The sequence below is a fragment of the Benincasa hispida genome, chromosome 10, assembly GCF_027475165.1.
Source record: "Benincasa hispida cultivar pf3 chromosome 10, pf3_genome.v1.1, whole genome shotgun sequence".
NCBI classification, from domain to species: domain Eukaryota; kingdom Viridiplantae; phylum Streptophyta; class Magnoliopsida; order Cucurbitales; family Cucurbitaceae; genus Benincasa; species Benincasa hispida.
The window spans coordinates 48529138-48546313 of NC_143487.1; the positions used below are offsets into that span (position 1 = coordinate 48529138).

Here is a 17176-nt window from a genome sequence, read left to right on the forward strand (position 1 = left end):
GGAAAATAGCAATGTTGTGTGCAGTTCCATTATACAAGGTTCTAAGTTACATATCAATAAAGGAGAAGATCTAGTTGATGAAACATATTTTAAACAAATAGTTGGAAGTCTCATCTATCTAACTACCACCAAGCCAGACATGATGTTCATTGTTAACTTAATCAGCATTATATGTCAAAGCCTACAAAATTACACTTACAAGCAGCTACACTTCGATACTTGAAAGGGACCATAAATTTTTGGATATTTTATGCACAAGGTAAAGGTGAAGAATTTCTTGCTTTCACAGATTTTGATTATACTGTGGACATTGAAGATAGGAAAAGTACCTCTGAATATGTATTCTTAATGAACTCAAGAGCTATTTCACGGTCTTCCAAAAAGCAACCATTGGTTACTTTATCAACCACTGAGGGCTGAATTTATAGCTGCAATAACATGTGCTTGCCAAGTTATGTGGATGAAGAGAATTTTGGAAAAGCTAGGACTTAAGCAAGATGGAGGTACAACAATTATGTGTGATAACAGCTCTGCAATTAAACTCTCCAAAAATCCAGTCATCTATAGAAGAAGCAAACATATAGATGTGCGCATTTTCTTCTGACGGTGTGATCAAATTGGAATTTTGTGGGACTAATGGCCAAGTTGCTGATGTGATTACTAAGCCCCTAAAGCCAGAAGAACTCCACGCTTGACAGTGTTTAGTTCAAAGGAGGGATTGTTAAGTTATTTTGTTATTATGTCAGAATAAAATCCCTATTAATTAGGAACTTAGTTATTTAGATTTTATTTTCTGTTTTGCACCATAATTATTGGTGGGTTAGTATTTTTTGTTAGTTTGATTCTTTGTAATGGCTATATAAGTCTCATTTTACTCTTCAATAAAACACATAACATAAAATTTTACATTTATAATCCATACATAAATAATCTAATTTTTTAGAAGTAATTTTTTAAAACACTTATATTGAACTTCATGACAAAAACAAGAAATTTTAGCCAAATAATTGAAAAACTTTTGGGGTCAACATCTAACTTTACTTTTCTAAGTTCACATCTGACTTTACATTTGATAAAATACGCCACTTATTTTTAAAAGATTGCATGGTTTCGTCATTAGTTTCAAACCAACTCTATCATAAAAATCATTTTTTAAACTACATTATTCTTTTAAGTCTTTGGATAACCATTATATTTTCTCTGCATTTGTTACAATAGTTTGCATCTTTCTTAAATACAATGATTGAATCTTAGCTAAATTCTGAAAACGAAAATAAAATTTTAAAAACTATTTTTTAAAAAAATGGCTTGAATTTTTAAACCATCGGTAATAAATTAGATAATAAGTGAAAAATTTTAGAGGTGAAAATAGTGTCTATATACTTAATTTTTACCAAATGGTTATCAAACGGGACATTAATTAACCGAGGGTTGCCTGTATTTGTTAAAACAATATAGAAGTATGTAACCATCAGTTTATACTTGGAACTTAGAAAAAATTCATGATTATACATGACAAAACTGCTTGAAATGTTTTAAAATATAGTAAAATATCACTGTCTATCATACAATGATAGACACTTATGACATTTATCAGGATTTATAGATGATAGATCTATCATTGATAAATAATGACATTTTACTACATTTGAAAATAAATTAGCTCATTTTCCTATATTTGAAAATCATACTAAAATTATAAACGAATGAGCATAACTAAATGAACCATACTAATTAAGAAGATTATTTATTGAAAGTTGACTTTAGGAAATTTAAAAACAATTAAATATTTAATTTACTTATCTTTATGGCATGTTTGAGTGTAATTTTGAAATGGTTATAATCACTCCAAAAATGCTTTTATTCATTTAAAATCAATTATAACGGTATGGAAATCAAATTTAAAAGTGTGAAATTAAACATTGAATTGATTTTAAATATAACAAAAGTGATTTTAATAATTTCAAAATCACTTATAAATATGTACATAGTAAATCTACGTAAAAACCAATTTTTCAAATACACAAAATACCAAAAAGAACCAAACAAAATCAATGGTTAGCTTCACTTTGTTTTGGACTAACGATCTGAATAGTTTCATGCACCCTTGAGTTGATATTTGAAATAAATAAAAATGAAAATCAGAAACTTAATGATATGTAGAAACACAATTAATCGTTTGCTAGTAGAAACTAAAATATTGGCAAACTAACCCTTTGGCTTCTCAAGTGTCTAATTGAAAGAACCGAATTTCCTAGCGGAAGCATAAAATCACTTTTGTTATTGATTTTTGGAGAAAAAAATACAGATAACGTATACTATGAACTCTAAGTTAAACATATAGTAAGAAAAATTACATGTGAAGACCTTTTCTTTAAAATCTTCTCCAAACCTTCTTTTCACGAATAGATCTCCTCAAACGTACTAGACACCTCCAAAAAGCCTTACCGCCTATTCTCTGACAAGAATATAGCTTGTGGGTGCCTTTATTCTTAAGAGTAAAAGGGATTGAAGTTTCTCAAAGAAATTTTAGTTTGCCTTCTCTGTAATTTTTTTTTTTTCCGGTCATTCTCTATAACCTACACTTTTAATATAAATCTAATTCATATTATTTATATCCTTTAATTTGAATATATATTGATTTAATATTTTAATCAAACTCAAATATATTAATTCTCCCAAATGATATATAGTTTTCTTTTTATTATAAATCATATTATTAATGAACTATATATATTATAATGCATCATTATACATTATACTTTATATTAATTATATCATATACAATTCATACATATATATCTCTTATCTAATTTGAACAATTCAAGTTATTCTTTCAAATTTTGGTCTTTGTTATTCCCTAAATAAATAGGAAGACCTAATAGACCCACAAATTATAAACTTCAATGATTTAAGATTAATTAATTAAACCCTTTAATTAAATTGATCATCATTCATTAACTAAAGAGCACTCCACTAAAGATCCATATAGGCTCAAAGTTGCACTCTTATGCACAATAAAATGTGTTGCATCCATGGATTTAACCATTACAAGTCGATCATTCACGAGTTGTCCGTAATTACAATTAGGCCAAATTACGTTTTACCCCTTCAGTTACTTCTTTCTCTTTAACTACCATTGAACCTCTAGTAAACAATTTATTTATGGTCAATCCATAAACCAAGTCCCTCTCGGGCCAGTGAGAGGGTGGAGTTCCATCATTCAAGACTTAAAGTCAACACTTAAAAGAAACTACTCATCTACTTACCCTAAAGCAAGTACGTTCCATCTTGTATAGATATATTCCCAAGTCCCCACTCGATTAAATCCCCAAAATGGTAGACTTATTGAATCAAAAAGTTGGGTCACTCACACCCATACAAATTAAAGAAAAAGCTTCCTAGACAATAATTCATAACACACTCAAGATTGAGATCAAATTACATATTTCAATCAACAATGTTAGTAATCCTGTGAAATATTAATCTCTTCAATCAACAGTATTATTAGGAGAGGCTAATTATTTCATAGTCCAATCTTATACAAATCCTTTGTATACGATATCCCACTTACACGTCTCCATATGAACGTTTTGGATCACATCGTTTGTAACAATTTCATAACAAGTCGTATCCATAATGTTACTAAGATAATATACTCAACCTTATCCATATGCTACCGGTAAGTTATTATATATTTAATAATTAATTTTAAGTACTATATTAAATAATTAATTAATTACAAGATTTTAGGCCACATTCCAACACTAATTTAATTTGAACTTAACAATATAAATCCTATTATGATGGGTTTGTTTCGTTCTCCCCTAAATATTAATTTTAAATCCTATTTCGGATTCTAAAATTTCAAGTTGGTTTCACTCCTTCCCCATTGATCTTCAATCTGAAATTGTTTCATTTTGATATTTAAACTTTAAAGATATCTATTTTAAACCTCAAATTTAAAATCAAACAAGAAAAATAACACTTTGATCTTTACCTTACAACTTAACAAGTTTTTTTTTTAGTATGTGCACTGGCATGTTAAAATGAGCACATTCAAGCCATATTGGTTTTAAAAAATGAGCATTGGGATTAAATATTACAGACAAATAATATAACAAGGACTCTAAAATTTATATTAAAAAAAAAAAAAAAAACCAATGATCAAACCTGAAAGTTGAATCAAAATTCAATGATCAAAATAAATCAACTCAACAATTTAGGGACAAAAACGAATTGGAAAAAAAAATTTAAAAATAAAATAAAATAAAAAAATAAAACCACAAACTCTCATAATTAATTACAGTGCTTAATGGAATAATACAACCATGGTCCCTTCGGGGACATCCGATTAATGCAATAAAACAACCATGACAGCAGAGACCAATGGCAAAACCAATGACGTATAAATTATAATCAGACAAAACTGCAGGAAAAACTGCTATGTCCTATACTAAGTAAAAACGAATAGTATAGTATGAAATAGATTAATGAGAACTTCTTAAATTTATTTACACAGAGAAAAAAAATCAACAATGGTTAAGAAGGCATCAACTTTACCTCAGAATTCTGTGTTCGGCGGTATTTTCCAATCAAGCAGCCGCTCGTTTGAGAAATTTTCTTTTATGCATGATATGGATATGATCTCTCATATCTCATGAACATAGAAAGAAATGGTTTTTGTATCATATTAGAATCATATATGAACATAGAAAGAAATGGTTTGTATCATATTAGAATCATACTTTTCCTTCATATTGGAAAAATTGTTTGTAATCCTGCTGCAAAGTTGCCAAGGTGTTTCTACATGGACCTTCTGCAGAAACAACACAAAAAGTAATAATGTTAACCTTTTGCGCATTCATCTTTGTCCTTTGAGAAAACCATGTCAACCAGCGATACTTACCGCCAAATACAGTGTGAAGGTATTGAAGATCCTCTGCTGAACAAGCATCTATTAAAGCATAGACACCAGGCCTTAACGCTTCATTGATTTCCCTGCAACGGAATTTTCGATTTTACAATAATGAGTTACACATTCAAGAAAATCTTTACCAAATTCAGGTAAAGTTGAAGAGATACAGCCTTTTAATTTCCTCGATAGTTCTACTTTTTAATAACTCAACCGCTGTTTATGCCAAGACAAATGGATAATGTTACATACTCATGTTAGTAAGCATGTGAACTTATAATTTGCTAAAAAATTTCTTAGAAGTTCAAGGATGCAAACCTTCTAATTCCTGATTTTAAGGGACCGTGTCCCGAGTAAACCCAAACGTAATTTGAAAGAAACAGGGAGCAGTGTCGCCCTACAATATCCCGCTGTTGTCTTATCTGTGTCATGGAGTAGAAAAGGAGTATGTCACTTGAACAAACAAAACATGAAACAAATGAATAGAACTTCATTTAGTATCGAAGTGAAACTCTGAATAGTATGCAATATTAACAAGTCAACCATAAATTATCTGAACTGATTTAAATTATCGACCTAATTACCAAGAGTACTTAGCTGAACTGAGAAAACATTTTAATGGTGAATAGAATTCCAATAAGTTTATTGGAAAGTTCACAAATAACATATTTGGGGAAAAGAAAACATGGACTTCGTAACAGCCCCCCATGAACATTTCCGGGCTACAATAGTTGTAGCAATTAAAAAAAAAATGAAAGTCATCCATCATAAACACTCGTTGTAGCTCAGAACATTATATTATAGAGGGTACAATGACACTAATTCTACTAATACAAGATTGGTCAAAGTAAAACAAAAACTTGCACACGCTTAAAACCACATGTAAGAATTTGGTTCAAAAGTAGTTAAACGTACGAAGGCTTGATTATCAACTTGTAAAAGCAACAAAGAATTAGGGTGTCTTTGGGATTAACTTTTCAAGTATATAATTTTAAAAATAAGTCATTTTAGAAATAATTAAAGTATTTGACAACCATTCAAAATAATTTTTAAAACACTTTCAAAGATTATTTTAAATAGTTTTTATCAAGAGTTTAAATAAAAATGACTCCTTCATTTTGTATAGTTGGAGTCCCTTCTTGCAGTGGGGGTCTCCCCTTTTTGTGGACTTGTTTTTTTTTACGCCCGTGTATTCTTTCATCTTTTTCTCGATGAAAGTTGTTCTCATAAAAAATTGATTTCTTTTGGAAAATATTTTTTTCTCTAGTCAATCTAAACAAACCCTTAATCTTGACAATGAAAGAGAAGAATTACATAAATGCTGATGCTATTTAGGTTGTAGGACACAAGTCATAAATAGTTATCAAGAAACATTGATGGACATATCAAACCTCTTCATAAATCCTTCGGAGAAAAGATGCACACTTTACTCCCTCTTCTACTTTCCATGAAAAGTAACCACCCATAAATTTCGGGTCTGGACCTACTCTTTCAAGGGAATGAAGAAGAACAGATACTGATGCCTGTAGTTGAGCAATGGAACGCTTGCACTCACTATGAACAATGAAGAAATTAGTTCAAGAATAAAAGGTTTTAAGCCAAGGCACAATAAAACAATCAAAATTGAAGCCCACGACTGATATCAATTTGATTCAAGAAACATAAAACACGCGTAATAGAGGAGAAAAAATAACAAAAAAGTTACAGCAATCTGCGAAGACAGAACGAATTACTAGAGTTATATCAAGATTCTGAACTTATTTACAATTACATCAACTTAAAAACATAAAAAAGCAACTATTTTCATGCTTCTAGCTTCACAAGACAAGATTACAATCAATTGTTCAAACTGGAATAAGTTGTACTTTATGTAGTTAAATGGACAACATATTTCAAGGATCATCTGCAATGAAACGTAAAGAAACTAGTATTGTATCCAATTATCAAGCAAGAATAAATTGCCAATAGAAAATGATCAAACAAACGAAAAATATGAAATACTCTGCGTAGACAGCCACCGAAAATTACCTTTACAACTAAAGTCCCAATGCTAAATCATACCTTTTACGATGCTTGAGAATAGTGTATAATAAGCGGCAGCAGCCAGCAAAAAGGTCTATTGAGAATTGTTTGTCTATAATAGAATTACTCGTGGGTACAACTACATTGGAGGCTTCCTGAGCCGAGATCAACGAACATTCTGATTCAATTGGAATTCCTGGGAGCTTAAGAGAGAGAGTTTTGAAAAGTGCTGCAGGAATGCGTAAACACTGTGCTACATGCCAAACATTCATTTGGAAAAGAGCATGCTTCCCGGAAACTCTTGTAAGTACTTCAATAGACATAAGAATGACTGATCCCGGATCTGGATCACTCCTATTTTTCGTGGCAATCATTCTTACATAGAAAATTTGTGGACTTTGCAAGTGTAGAACTATGCTAAACAGAGCAGCAGTTAAGCTCTCAATGTGTCTTTTAATCACACCCATGCATTTACGTCCTAAAAAAGAAAAAGAAGAAATTTAAGTTGCATAAAAAATTTGTTTTGAAGAAAAGTTTATTGGAAGAATACATATAGAGAACAAACTAAAAAAATACCGACTGGAATAATAACCTTTTGGTTTAATTGCTCCTACATACAGATAATACAACATATGAGACTATGGCAAAGTAACATACAAAAAACATAAACCTTGCAATATAAGATAATATGGAGTTCCATCTCAAATCCAATTGGCGACGAGAGTAGCTCATCTATCTTATAAAGAGTGTGAGATCCCTTGATTTTACCAACATGGGATCCTCAACATGCCCCCTCAAGATAGTGTCTCTTTTGAGTTCACCATTCTTGATCAAATCTCAATTTCTTTTTATTGGACCAAATAACCGTTCGGGCTTTATGAGCTTTGATACCAAATTAGATAATATGGGATTCCATCTCAAAACCAATTGACAATAAAAGGAGTAGCTCATCTAACTTATAAAGAGTGTGAGGTCTCTTTATTTTACCTATGTGAGATTCTCAACATGCAATACATGCTAAAAACACTTAATAAGACTATCTATTTAAATGGCTGGAAAAGAAGAAGACTCCTAAGGACTCCATCAAAAAGACAAAGCACATGGTACAATTTTTTTTTTTTGTTTTAATAAAAACAACTTTCATTAAGAAAAAGGGAAAGAAAACAAGGGCAAGGTGATTAAAAATTACCTGAAACAAATTCAAGCACCAAATCCAAGCACTCAACACCAGCTGCAACAACTGAGGAACACCTTCCTCCATCTTCACTTCCGGAATATAATTCATATATCGTTGTACAACCTTCCTGCACTCCAACTAGGGCTCTCTCAATAGCCTGAACTGCAGATAGGAGATGCAATTCCGAGGCTTCCCTTATGAACACTTTGAATGACATTCTCAATGAAGATTTAAATTCATCCATGCAGTAAACTCCAGGAAAAGACGATTCTTTGAATAATCCCCCATCAAGAGTCTTTGTAGTGGACTCCGTCTCATGTGATGCTAAAGTAGCTCCTTTTCCCTGTAGACAAATGCACTTTCCTACAGCTTTCAAATGTAGATTTATAAGTTTAGAATATATATTCCGGGACTGCACAGGATCAGCAAAAGGAAAAAGATGGCCTAATTCCTCCAAATACTTTAGAACACCATCTAAGCATGAAAGCACAAATGGTTGTGGCACTTCAACCATATCCACAAATTCTAGCAACAAGAATCTTGAAATGCTAATTAGGATGGTCATAGACCTTGATGACAAAGGAGTGGTATCATATTGCTTATGCAATCTCAAAATTCTTGAAGCAGCAAGAAATAGCTGCTTAAGTGCAAATGCTGCTTCAGGGTAGGAACCTTTCAGCAGACCTCGAAAAAAGGGTTGGTTCAAGGATTGCATCTCAATTGACTTAGCCTCGTTGAGAACAGATGCAAAACTGCTTTTATTCTCCACTTTCAACCTTCTCCTTTTTGTGCTAGCATTTTCACTTTTATCATCACGATAAAAAGATTCTAATTCGTGAAGTTCACTAAATGATGTATCGGCCTCAGAGTTGTGCTTACCAGAGAGCTCATTCACAATCAACAGGTCTTGAGATGCTTGATAATCACACAATTTTGTCGGCCATTGACTGTCTCTATCAAGAAACATGTCCAAGATGAGGCCTAAAAATTCTGAAATTGCATTCATGCAATGATTCAGTCGAGAACTATATTCACATTTCAACTTGATTGATTTCACATGACGGTTACCATTCCTGAAATCAGTGTGGTCAATAGCAGATGCTAGGCCCCACAAAAATCCATTGAGGCAAGAAGCTAGAGAATTAAATTTACACATATCCGTACTGTTTTTAGCATCTCCAACTGCAAAATTAGACTTCTTCAGAGAGAGAAGTTCACTCTCCACCTGTTCCTCCAGACTGTTAATCATTTGAATTGCACTATTGCATACTTCTACACTGTGGATGGAATCTAAACATAGATCGTCTCCATCATTTAGTTCTTGGCAAACATCCTGGTGTTGCTCCTTGCAGGGTTTGTTGTCATTTACACTTATGCAGAGCGCCTCCTTAAATTGATATTTGCTAGTTGTTAAAAACAAGTATGATGTATGATCCATCAATGAAAAGATGATGTCCTTAATTTGTCTGTCTGTACCTCCCCGAGAAGCTTCTTGAATTTGATTAATAAGTGATAAAGACTTAAAAAGCCATAAAACAGGAAATCGATTTTCAGATGGAATTGGAGTAGATGAGCTTTGTCTATTATCAGCCTCATAGTAAGCCGTAAATATATATTTCAAAGCCTTCCGACAAGATGCAAACAATTTGAGGAGTTCAAATTGATTTGAACATAGAGCTGTCTGATTATCTAATAAAGCATTCACCAATATCCTGGAAAACAAAAGAAAAGTAAAAAAGAAATAAATTTCAAAGGCTATTAACTATGACACTCCAAGAAGCTACATAACAAACCAGCTTCCCAGACTCACTTGAGATTGTTTTGTTATTCTATTATTTATTGTCTAATTAATAACATAGATATGAAAATAATGACATACAACAAGATGCATCCTACTGTAGAAGAGTGTGTTCTATATCATCCTGCAAACTAAGAAACATCATATTCAGGCACCATTAATAGGAAGAGAGAGCAAAGAAGATGCATACCTTTCAAGTTCGAGAACATATGTCGTATAAAGGGAAAAGGACCTTGAACTCATATTTCCCATTGGCATCAAACATAAAAGGTTAATCAAATATTTACAATCTCTGATTCCCCTATTGCTTTGACGTGACTCACCCTTCAACTTGCAATCTTCTGTATGCAACATATCAGATGAACGATTGTCAAGGAGAGCATTATCATCAGGAGTACGTTGGCCACTGCAAATGCCTATAGTTAAGCACTCAAGTGTGGCTATCACCTCCATCCAATCAGCTGGACTTCTATAAATAACATGAAAATATGATAATAACGAAGCCTTTAACTCACGACAAAACCTTGATGGCATAAACCTGCATACAAACTAATAGAATAGACAGTGTTGTCATCATGTGATATAATAAACTTCATAAACACTAAGAAATTTGAAAAAAAAAAATCAATAGACAGAAGGTATTGACAGCAATGAAACCTTCAAAAGACAATAACAATCATGTTCAAACCAAAACTAAAGAATAAATTGTTCTCTTTTTTCCTTGAAAATACAAAGAGAGTGAGAGGGTGGGTAGTATTTGTTTCAGTGTCTTACTCTGTGTTCATAAAAGATAGGATCACTTAGAACAGCTGATGAAATTTGTTGCAGAGACACTTTCTTTGGCTGCCGATATCCACAGGTTTGTTGTGTTCCAATCTTAGTATGATTGCTTGCAAAGAAGCAAAGAGACGTAGGAATTAAAAAAGAAATAAACATTTTTAACTTCTTTTTAGCAGCATGAGTCACCCAAATATCAATATTCTGGCAAACAATCCACCAAACTGCTGTGGGGAATGACCTTTTATTCACATTAGAAATATTAAAGTCCCATTCATCGATCTCACTAAGTATTTCAGTAGATTTATCATTTGAAGTTGCATTTCTTTTATGACGTTTAGCTACTAAAGATAAATGGCTCATCACAAAATCAGTAAGATCTTCTGCTTCTTTTCGCAAAACAGAGACAAGCCTTCCAAACTTTTTTCTCTTTTTCTGTAACACTGACAAATCATCATCACTAAGCACCTCAACCTGCATCAAATTTTCATTTCTCTGGTGCAAATACTCGAGAGAGCCTATTTGCTTATTCAAATCCACTAACCTCTGAATAGCCATGGTAAGCAATACATAAATCAAAGGGTACCAACCTACGTTGGTGCTTTGATGATAAAGACTACAAACAGATTCCACAACAAAAAGAACAGAAGCTGAAGGTTGAATTATCCACGAAAAATATCCTTCATCACTCCAATCAGTCCTCTGCATCCAATCACAAGCAGAATAGGCCATGAATGAGTCTCCAGTTGCTGTTGACATCTTTCTAGACGAACTTGGGGGCATCAGGCTAATTGCTTGCCTGTACAGGCTCCGGCAGGACATGTACAAGCGAAAGAAGAAAATAAAGACCCAATGACTGGCCACTCCAAATCCAAGACAATTTTCTTCATTAGCAACCAAATCATCCCATGTTTTTCCCATGACAGCAAGGAAGAATGCTTTGGCACCATCTGACTGTAGTCCAACTAAACTACTCATGCAAGGACGTATTGCTGAAACCAAGTTCGCAATTAAAGTTCCAACTTGGAAAGCATTGCCAGATGTGATCATCAGTGAATCCAATATCAGAGCATATACTTCAGACAACCCTCTCCCAAGAAGCACAGGTTGCATATCTGAGCCCCCTGTCTTGTTTCTTATAATCAAGTTCAGATTACACAGTTTCAACCATCCTAAAGTCTCTGTCACATCCTCAGTTAACTGCTGAATAATTCCACTAGCTTGCCCTTCGGGTATATATTTAATAGCTTTATGGATTGCAAATTTTATATCTTGGGAAGAAAGTAACATCCCAACTGATTTACCATAGGCTTCATGACCTAAAGAAGTCATAAAGCTGGCATATTCTTTTTCAGTTTCACCTTCATTTGATACCACTGCCCTCATAGCTTTACATAGAGCAAAAATACTGATGTTGACCTACAATAGAAAATATACAAAAAAGGAGTGACCATGGTTTAGTATATTGAAAATTTAAGATTAAGTCAAAAAAATTTGCAAAACAAGTTATAAAACAAAAAAAAATATTATGAGAGTGAAACAATATGAAGACAAATCAAGACAAATCAAGACAAATTTCAGATGATAATCCAAAGTCTTAATACTAACCTGCCGCAGCTGACTATATAACACGACCAGTTGACATCCAAGCTCTTGAATCTTGGAAGTTAACAAGTGTTGTTTAGATACGCTTGTGAAAGAAAGATTAAAAGCAGAGTAAGAAAGGATTAGCATCCATAAGCTCACCAAATCATTCTCAATCACATCATATTCAATTTCCAGAAGATAGCCAAGAGTCACCAGTATCTCATTTGCTGCTAAAACAAACACTTCCAGGTCTATATTGCTTTCTATCTCAAGCCTCGATAATAATAGTAAATGAGAGGAAACCAACATTATTGTATCATACACCTTTTTTAAGAAATTATGGCAAGCCCCTTCAGAGTTATCCTCAGTTCTCAAGTACACATTTTCCTTCATAAAACTTGCGAGTACATTATTTATTGATTTGAGTAAGGAATGAACATCTGACAAGGTTGATCCCAGTTTAATCTCAGCGCTAATGAGTTCAATTGTTTGAAGTAAAGGATGCAAAATCTGTACAAAAAACTCAAAAAGAGACCTCCTTATTTCTGTACTCAAATTGCTCTCGTTATTGCTTTTCTCTGATAGTCCATCGGGACTTCCTAGAAGCGCAAAAGATGCATGACTTGATATATCATCCCTCAAAGGTCCCAAAAGACCCATTGTGTTATTCAGTTTGGTGTCCTCAAATGACATTGAAGCCTCTTTCACCTTTTTAACTCTGACAACAAGCACATGAAACAATTCTCCTACTGCACCCAACGCCAAAAACTTCTTTCCTGCAACTAGTTTTTGCACTTTATCAAATAAATGTCTATGGTAGCTCATAATATGTGCTTTAGACTCTTCCAATTTCTCATCATGGGATTTCATAACCTTTTCTGGACCATGTAAGCACAAAAATCCTTCGATATGCACAGTATGAAACAAAGCATGAGATAGAACTTCTTCAAGTAACTTCATCAAAGTTCTTGTCCAATAATGCTTACATCCATCAGCTTTAAGGCTTATATCACACAATAATTGCAGTAAACGTTCCAAAAGCTTATTGACAAAATTGTGAAATCCAGTTTTCTTGGTAGGGTGAATCCACAAAAATTTAGCAAAAGGTTCAAGCATCATACACGAAAATTTAATAGCAAAAGTGCCTACATCTCCACCTTCCAAGTTATTTACATAAATTATGTGAAGAAACTCGAGCGCTGCATCAATTGTAGAAATCCAAGCATCTAAATTCTCGTTGGATAGACCAAGGTGGGGCGAAAATACTAAAGAAACACAATCAAGCACGATATTGTACAACTTGAAACAATCCCCACCAAATAACTCTTCTTTTGAACTCAACGAAGCAGCTAGTAGGGATATCGCATGCCTTGTAACAAAACAAAAGGCATGCAAAAGATTTTTTGAGAGGTTCAAAGTGATGCGTGTTTTCACTGATTCTTCCAAACAAAATTTAAAAACCTCCCAGCATCTATAATCTAAGCATGGCTCAACAACTACGTTAATATGTTTTCCACCATCATTCTTGGTTTTCTTTTGAGATGAAATCAACAATGACTGCACCCAATCACTAAGAAAAACTATCAAGCGCGATATTTTTACCGTATCATAACATTTATCTTTCTCTTTCAACTTCGAGTTTACAAAGCCAAAAACGGCTTCGACCTTCCTGCATTCAAACCACCGAATAGCATTAGACAAAAACTTACACAGATTCCAAGCAAAACTAAGGAATTTCGCCGTAACATATATGCAAAGATAAAGTGTGAAAGAAACAAACTTTTGTTGGTCGAGCTCTTTGTTCTGAACAAACAAAATCAATTCCAAGTTCCTCCATGGACCACCTTCTTCAGACTCTTGAGACACTTCTCTTTGCGCCAACTTCTCAACCCGTTCTGTTTCATCTACATCTTCCACTTCCGCTGAGATGAAAACTCGAGCAGACTTGGAAGGCCTAACAGTTTTTATAGGACTCTTTAGCTTCCTCTTTTTACTCTTCATCTTTGAATTCTTCTCTTTCGACTCTACCTCCACCATTAACAACATCCACTAAATCACTGCTAGATTTACTTGCAACTGCATTGTGAATGGCATGACCCTTCAAAATAATAGAAAAACAATCACAGATGGAATGCGATATGACTAGTCTGATTTAGGGGTTTGAAAAATGAAACTCACTCACCATCCCTATCAATTGATATTCATAATCACGGCCATAACATAGGGATTTTTTTAAATTAATTATCTTGAATTGCGTCTTCTTCGACAACAAAGAAAAGAAAAACCAATTTAATGATCAATATGTCAGCAAAGAGACCAACAAAGAAAACAACATTTCTTTTAACACTACAAATGATTACCCCCAATTTAAAAAACTCTTCAGACCGCTTACGAACGATTTACAAAGTCGACGGTGAGTGTGTACTTAGCAAATTTCATGAAACAAGACAAAACACTGCTGAGTAGTTCAAAGTGTGGTTCGACTAGGGAACGTTGCTGTGGGCGCTGGAGTATGGTGTGGACGTCGTTCGTCGCTACTCTAAGATTCCGGTGAGGAGAAAACAGAAGGGAAGTGATGGTACGCTGGGGTCGCCGTTTGCTGCTGTGCTCGTGCGCAAGTGTTGCCGGCGTGGCTACAGATACATGATTCAAAAAATTGTGTAGGTTATGTGAATTAAATTAAAATATACAAATTATTGTGGAATATTTATTAGATATTACAAATGATATAATAAAATAGATGTCCATTAAATGAATTAGGGTGTAGATTTGATTAGTTAGTGTTTGAAATTTGCCCAAACAACTCTTTTACTTCATTAAACTACCCTATCACCTTACCTATTCTTAAAAAAAAAAAAAAATAAATAAAAAAATAGATGTTCATGCATAAGTGTCCTAGTGCATATCATCCATGTTAGCCATATATCTTGAGACGTTTATGTAATATAGGATTGGCAATGGGACGAGGGCAGAGAGGAATTCTCATCCCTATCCCTGCAAGGAGAATAATCCTCATCTCTGCCTCTATCCCGCGATTGAAGACGAGGATGGAGATGAAAATTCCATGTCGGGGAATCGAGTCCCATAGGGACCCGTCCCAAAAAAAATTATGAAAAATCTCACTTTAATTAAAACAAATTATTAAGAAAATAAATATTACAATTATACTTACTAATCTTATAAATTTGTTGGAATATAAAACAATTTTTTCTTTATTAAAGAAAGTTGATAGATTATATAACTGAAATTTGAATTTAAAAAAATAAACAAAAAATTTAAAAAGAAATAGTATTACATTATGCAAACTTTAAAAATAAATAAATAAATAAATAAAAGAATCCACAATTAGAAAAAATGTAAACTTTTTCTAGATGTTTTAAAATTAACATAAATAAACTATATATATATTAAAAATATATTAACAAAGCTAAACAGGGTGGGGTCGAGGTCAGTCCAACACCGACCCCACCTGGGCTCCCATTTTAATCTCTGGTTTGACCCTGGATTTTTTTGCTAACCCTAATGTAATACTACATCTTAGTTACCAAATGGTCTCTAAATAGTAGTATTTGGTGAAATTTAAAAGGTATGCACATTGGTGAGAAAAATCCACTTCATATTCCCATTTCAATTTCCACATTTTTCCTGATACGTAATTTTGTCAATTTTTTTTATTACTGTATTATATTTCCTCGATTTTTGTGTTTCCTTGGTGCCTCTTTTCGCTCCTCAATTTTACAACATGTTATGAGCACGAGTTTTTGTCGTTTCCTCTGCTGAAGGTAGGTCCTAAAAGTATGGTTTTTTCCCTCTTTAATGTAATTAATAAATTAAATGTTATTTTACATGCTTAGTATATATTAAATTTCTAATATAAACAAAATATTTTATGATAGTGTTACCATGACAAACCTTACAAAACTAGAATTTGTAGCTCTTGACATTAATGATAATAATTATTTGTCATGGGTGCTCGACGTTGAGATACATTTGGACGCCATGAATCTTGAAGAAACAATTAAAGAAGAAAATACGACCAATCAAGAAAAAGAAAAAGTCATGAGTTTTCTTTGCCATCATCTTCACAAGGGATTAAAGATAGAATATTTAACCATAAAAGATCTCTGCATCAGGTGGAAGAATTTGAAGGTAAGATATGATCATCAGAAAACAACTAATCTTCCTAAAGCTCGTTATGAATGGATGCATTTGGCTCGTTATGAATGGATGCATTTGAGGCTACAGGATTTTAAATTAGTAAGTGATTACAACTCTGCATTATTTAAAATCAGTTCAAAATTGTTATTATGCAAAGAGAAAATTATTGATGCGGACATGTTAGAGAAAACATTTTCTACTTTTCATGTCTCGAATATGCTCCTGAGGCAACAATAATTAGAGAGAGGTTTTAAATAATATTATGAACTCATCTCATGTCTTTTTGTGATTGAACAAAATAACAAATTATTAATGAAAAACCACAAATCTCGACCAACTGGAGCAACACCATTCCCTAAAGTGAATATTGTAAATTTTAACAATAATCATAGTCGAGGTTGTGATCGTGGTAGAAGAAGAGATAATTGTTATTTTTCATGGTGATCATTCTATTCATCTAAATTTCAAAAGAACCACACAAAATGATTATCATAAAGGAAAAGCTCCACAAGATAAGAATTCAAAAGGCGATGAATAAAAATGTGTCCTATGTGATACGACAGGGCATTGGTCACATATTTGTCGTACATCAAAACACTTAATTGATCTGTATCAAGCTTTCCTAAAAGGAAAATGGGAAAATTTTGGAAGCAAGTTTTGTCTGACAGGATAATGATATATCTAACATATCCAAAATGATAAATTTGGATGTGGTAAACTTCTTTGAATCTCCTAAAGAGAA

General features: G+C 33.0%; 2 protein-coding genes across 7 annotated transcripts; one reads left to right on the top strand and one right to left on the bottom strand.

Moving 5' to 3' along the window:
• Nucleotides 1-4461: 4461 nt before the first annotated feature.
• Nucleotides 4462-14947, bottom strand: LOC120089295 (Urb2/Npa2 family protein). 6 transcript variants are annotated; one of them, XM_039046724.2, is made up of 12 exons: nt 14637-14934; nt 14459-14533; nt 14057-14374; nt 12298-13945; nt 10687-12108; nt 10103-10461; nt 8127-9826; nt 6977-7415; nt 6307-6469; nt 5234-5337; nt 4910-5001; nt 4462-4819 (listed from the first exon to the last, which is right to left on the bottom strand). In XM_039046724.2, the coding sequence occupies exons 3-12, from the start codon at nt 14320-14322 to the stop codon at nt 4743-4745; spliced, it is 6270 nt and encodes a 2089-aa protein (XP_038902652.2). In that variant the 5' UTR covers nt 14323-14374; nt 14459-14533; nt 14637-14934; the 3' UTR covers nt 4462-4742. The 6 variants fall into 6 exon arrangements, with proteins under 6 accessions (XP_038902652.2, XP_038902653.2, XP_038902651.2 ...); XM_039046725.2 differs by having other exon boundaries at nt 14459-14536; nt 14637-14907; XM_039046723.2 differs by lacking the exon at nt 14459-14533 and having other exon boundaries at nt 14637-14947.
• A 1232-nt stretch (nt 14948-16179) lies between these two features.
• Nucleotides 16180-16878, top strand: LOC150033423 (uncharacterized). The gene is given in 1 exon segment (XM_090306406.1): nt 16180-16878. A coding segment is annotated over 1 exon segment (699 nt).
• Nucleotides 16879-17176: the final 298 nt, after the last annotated feature.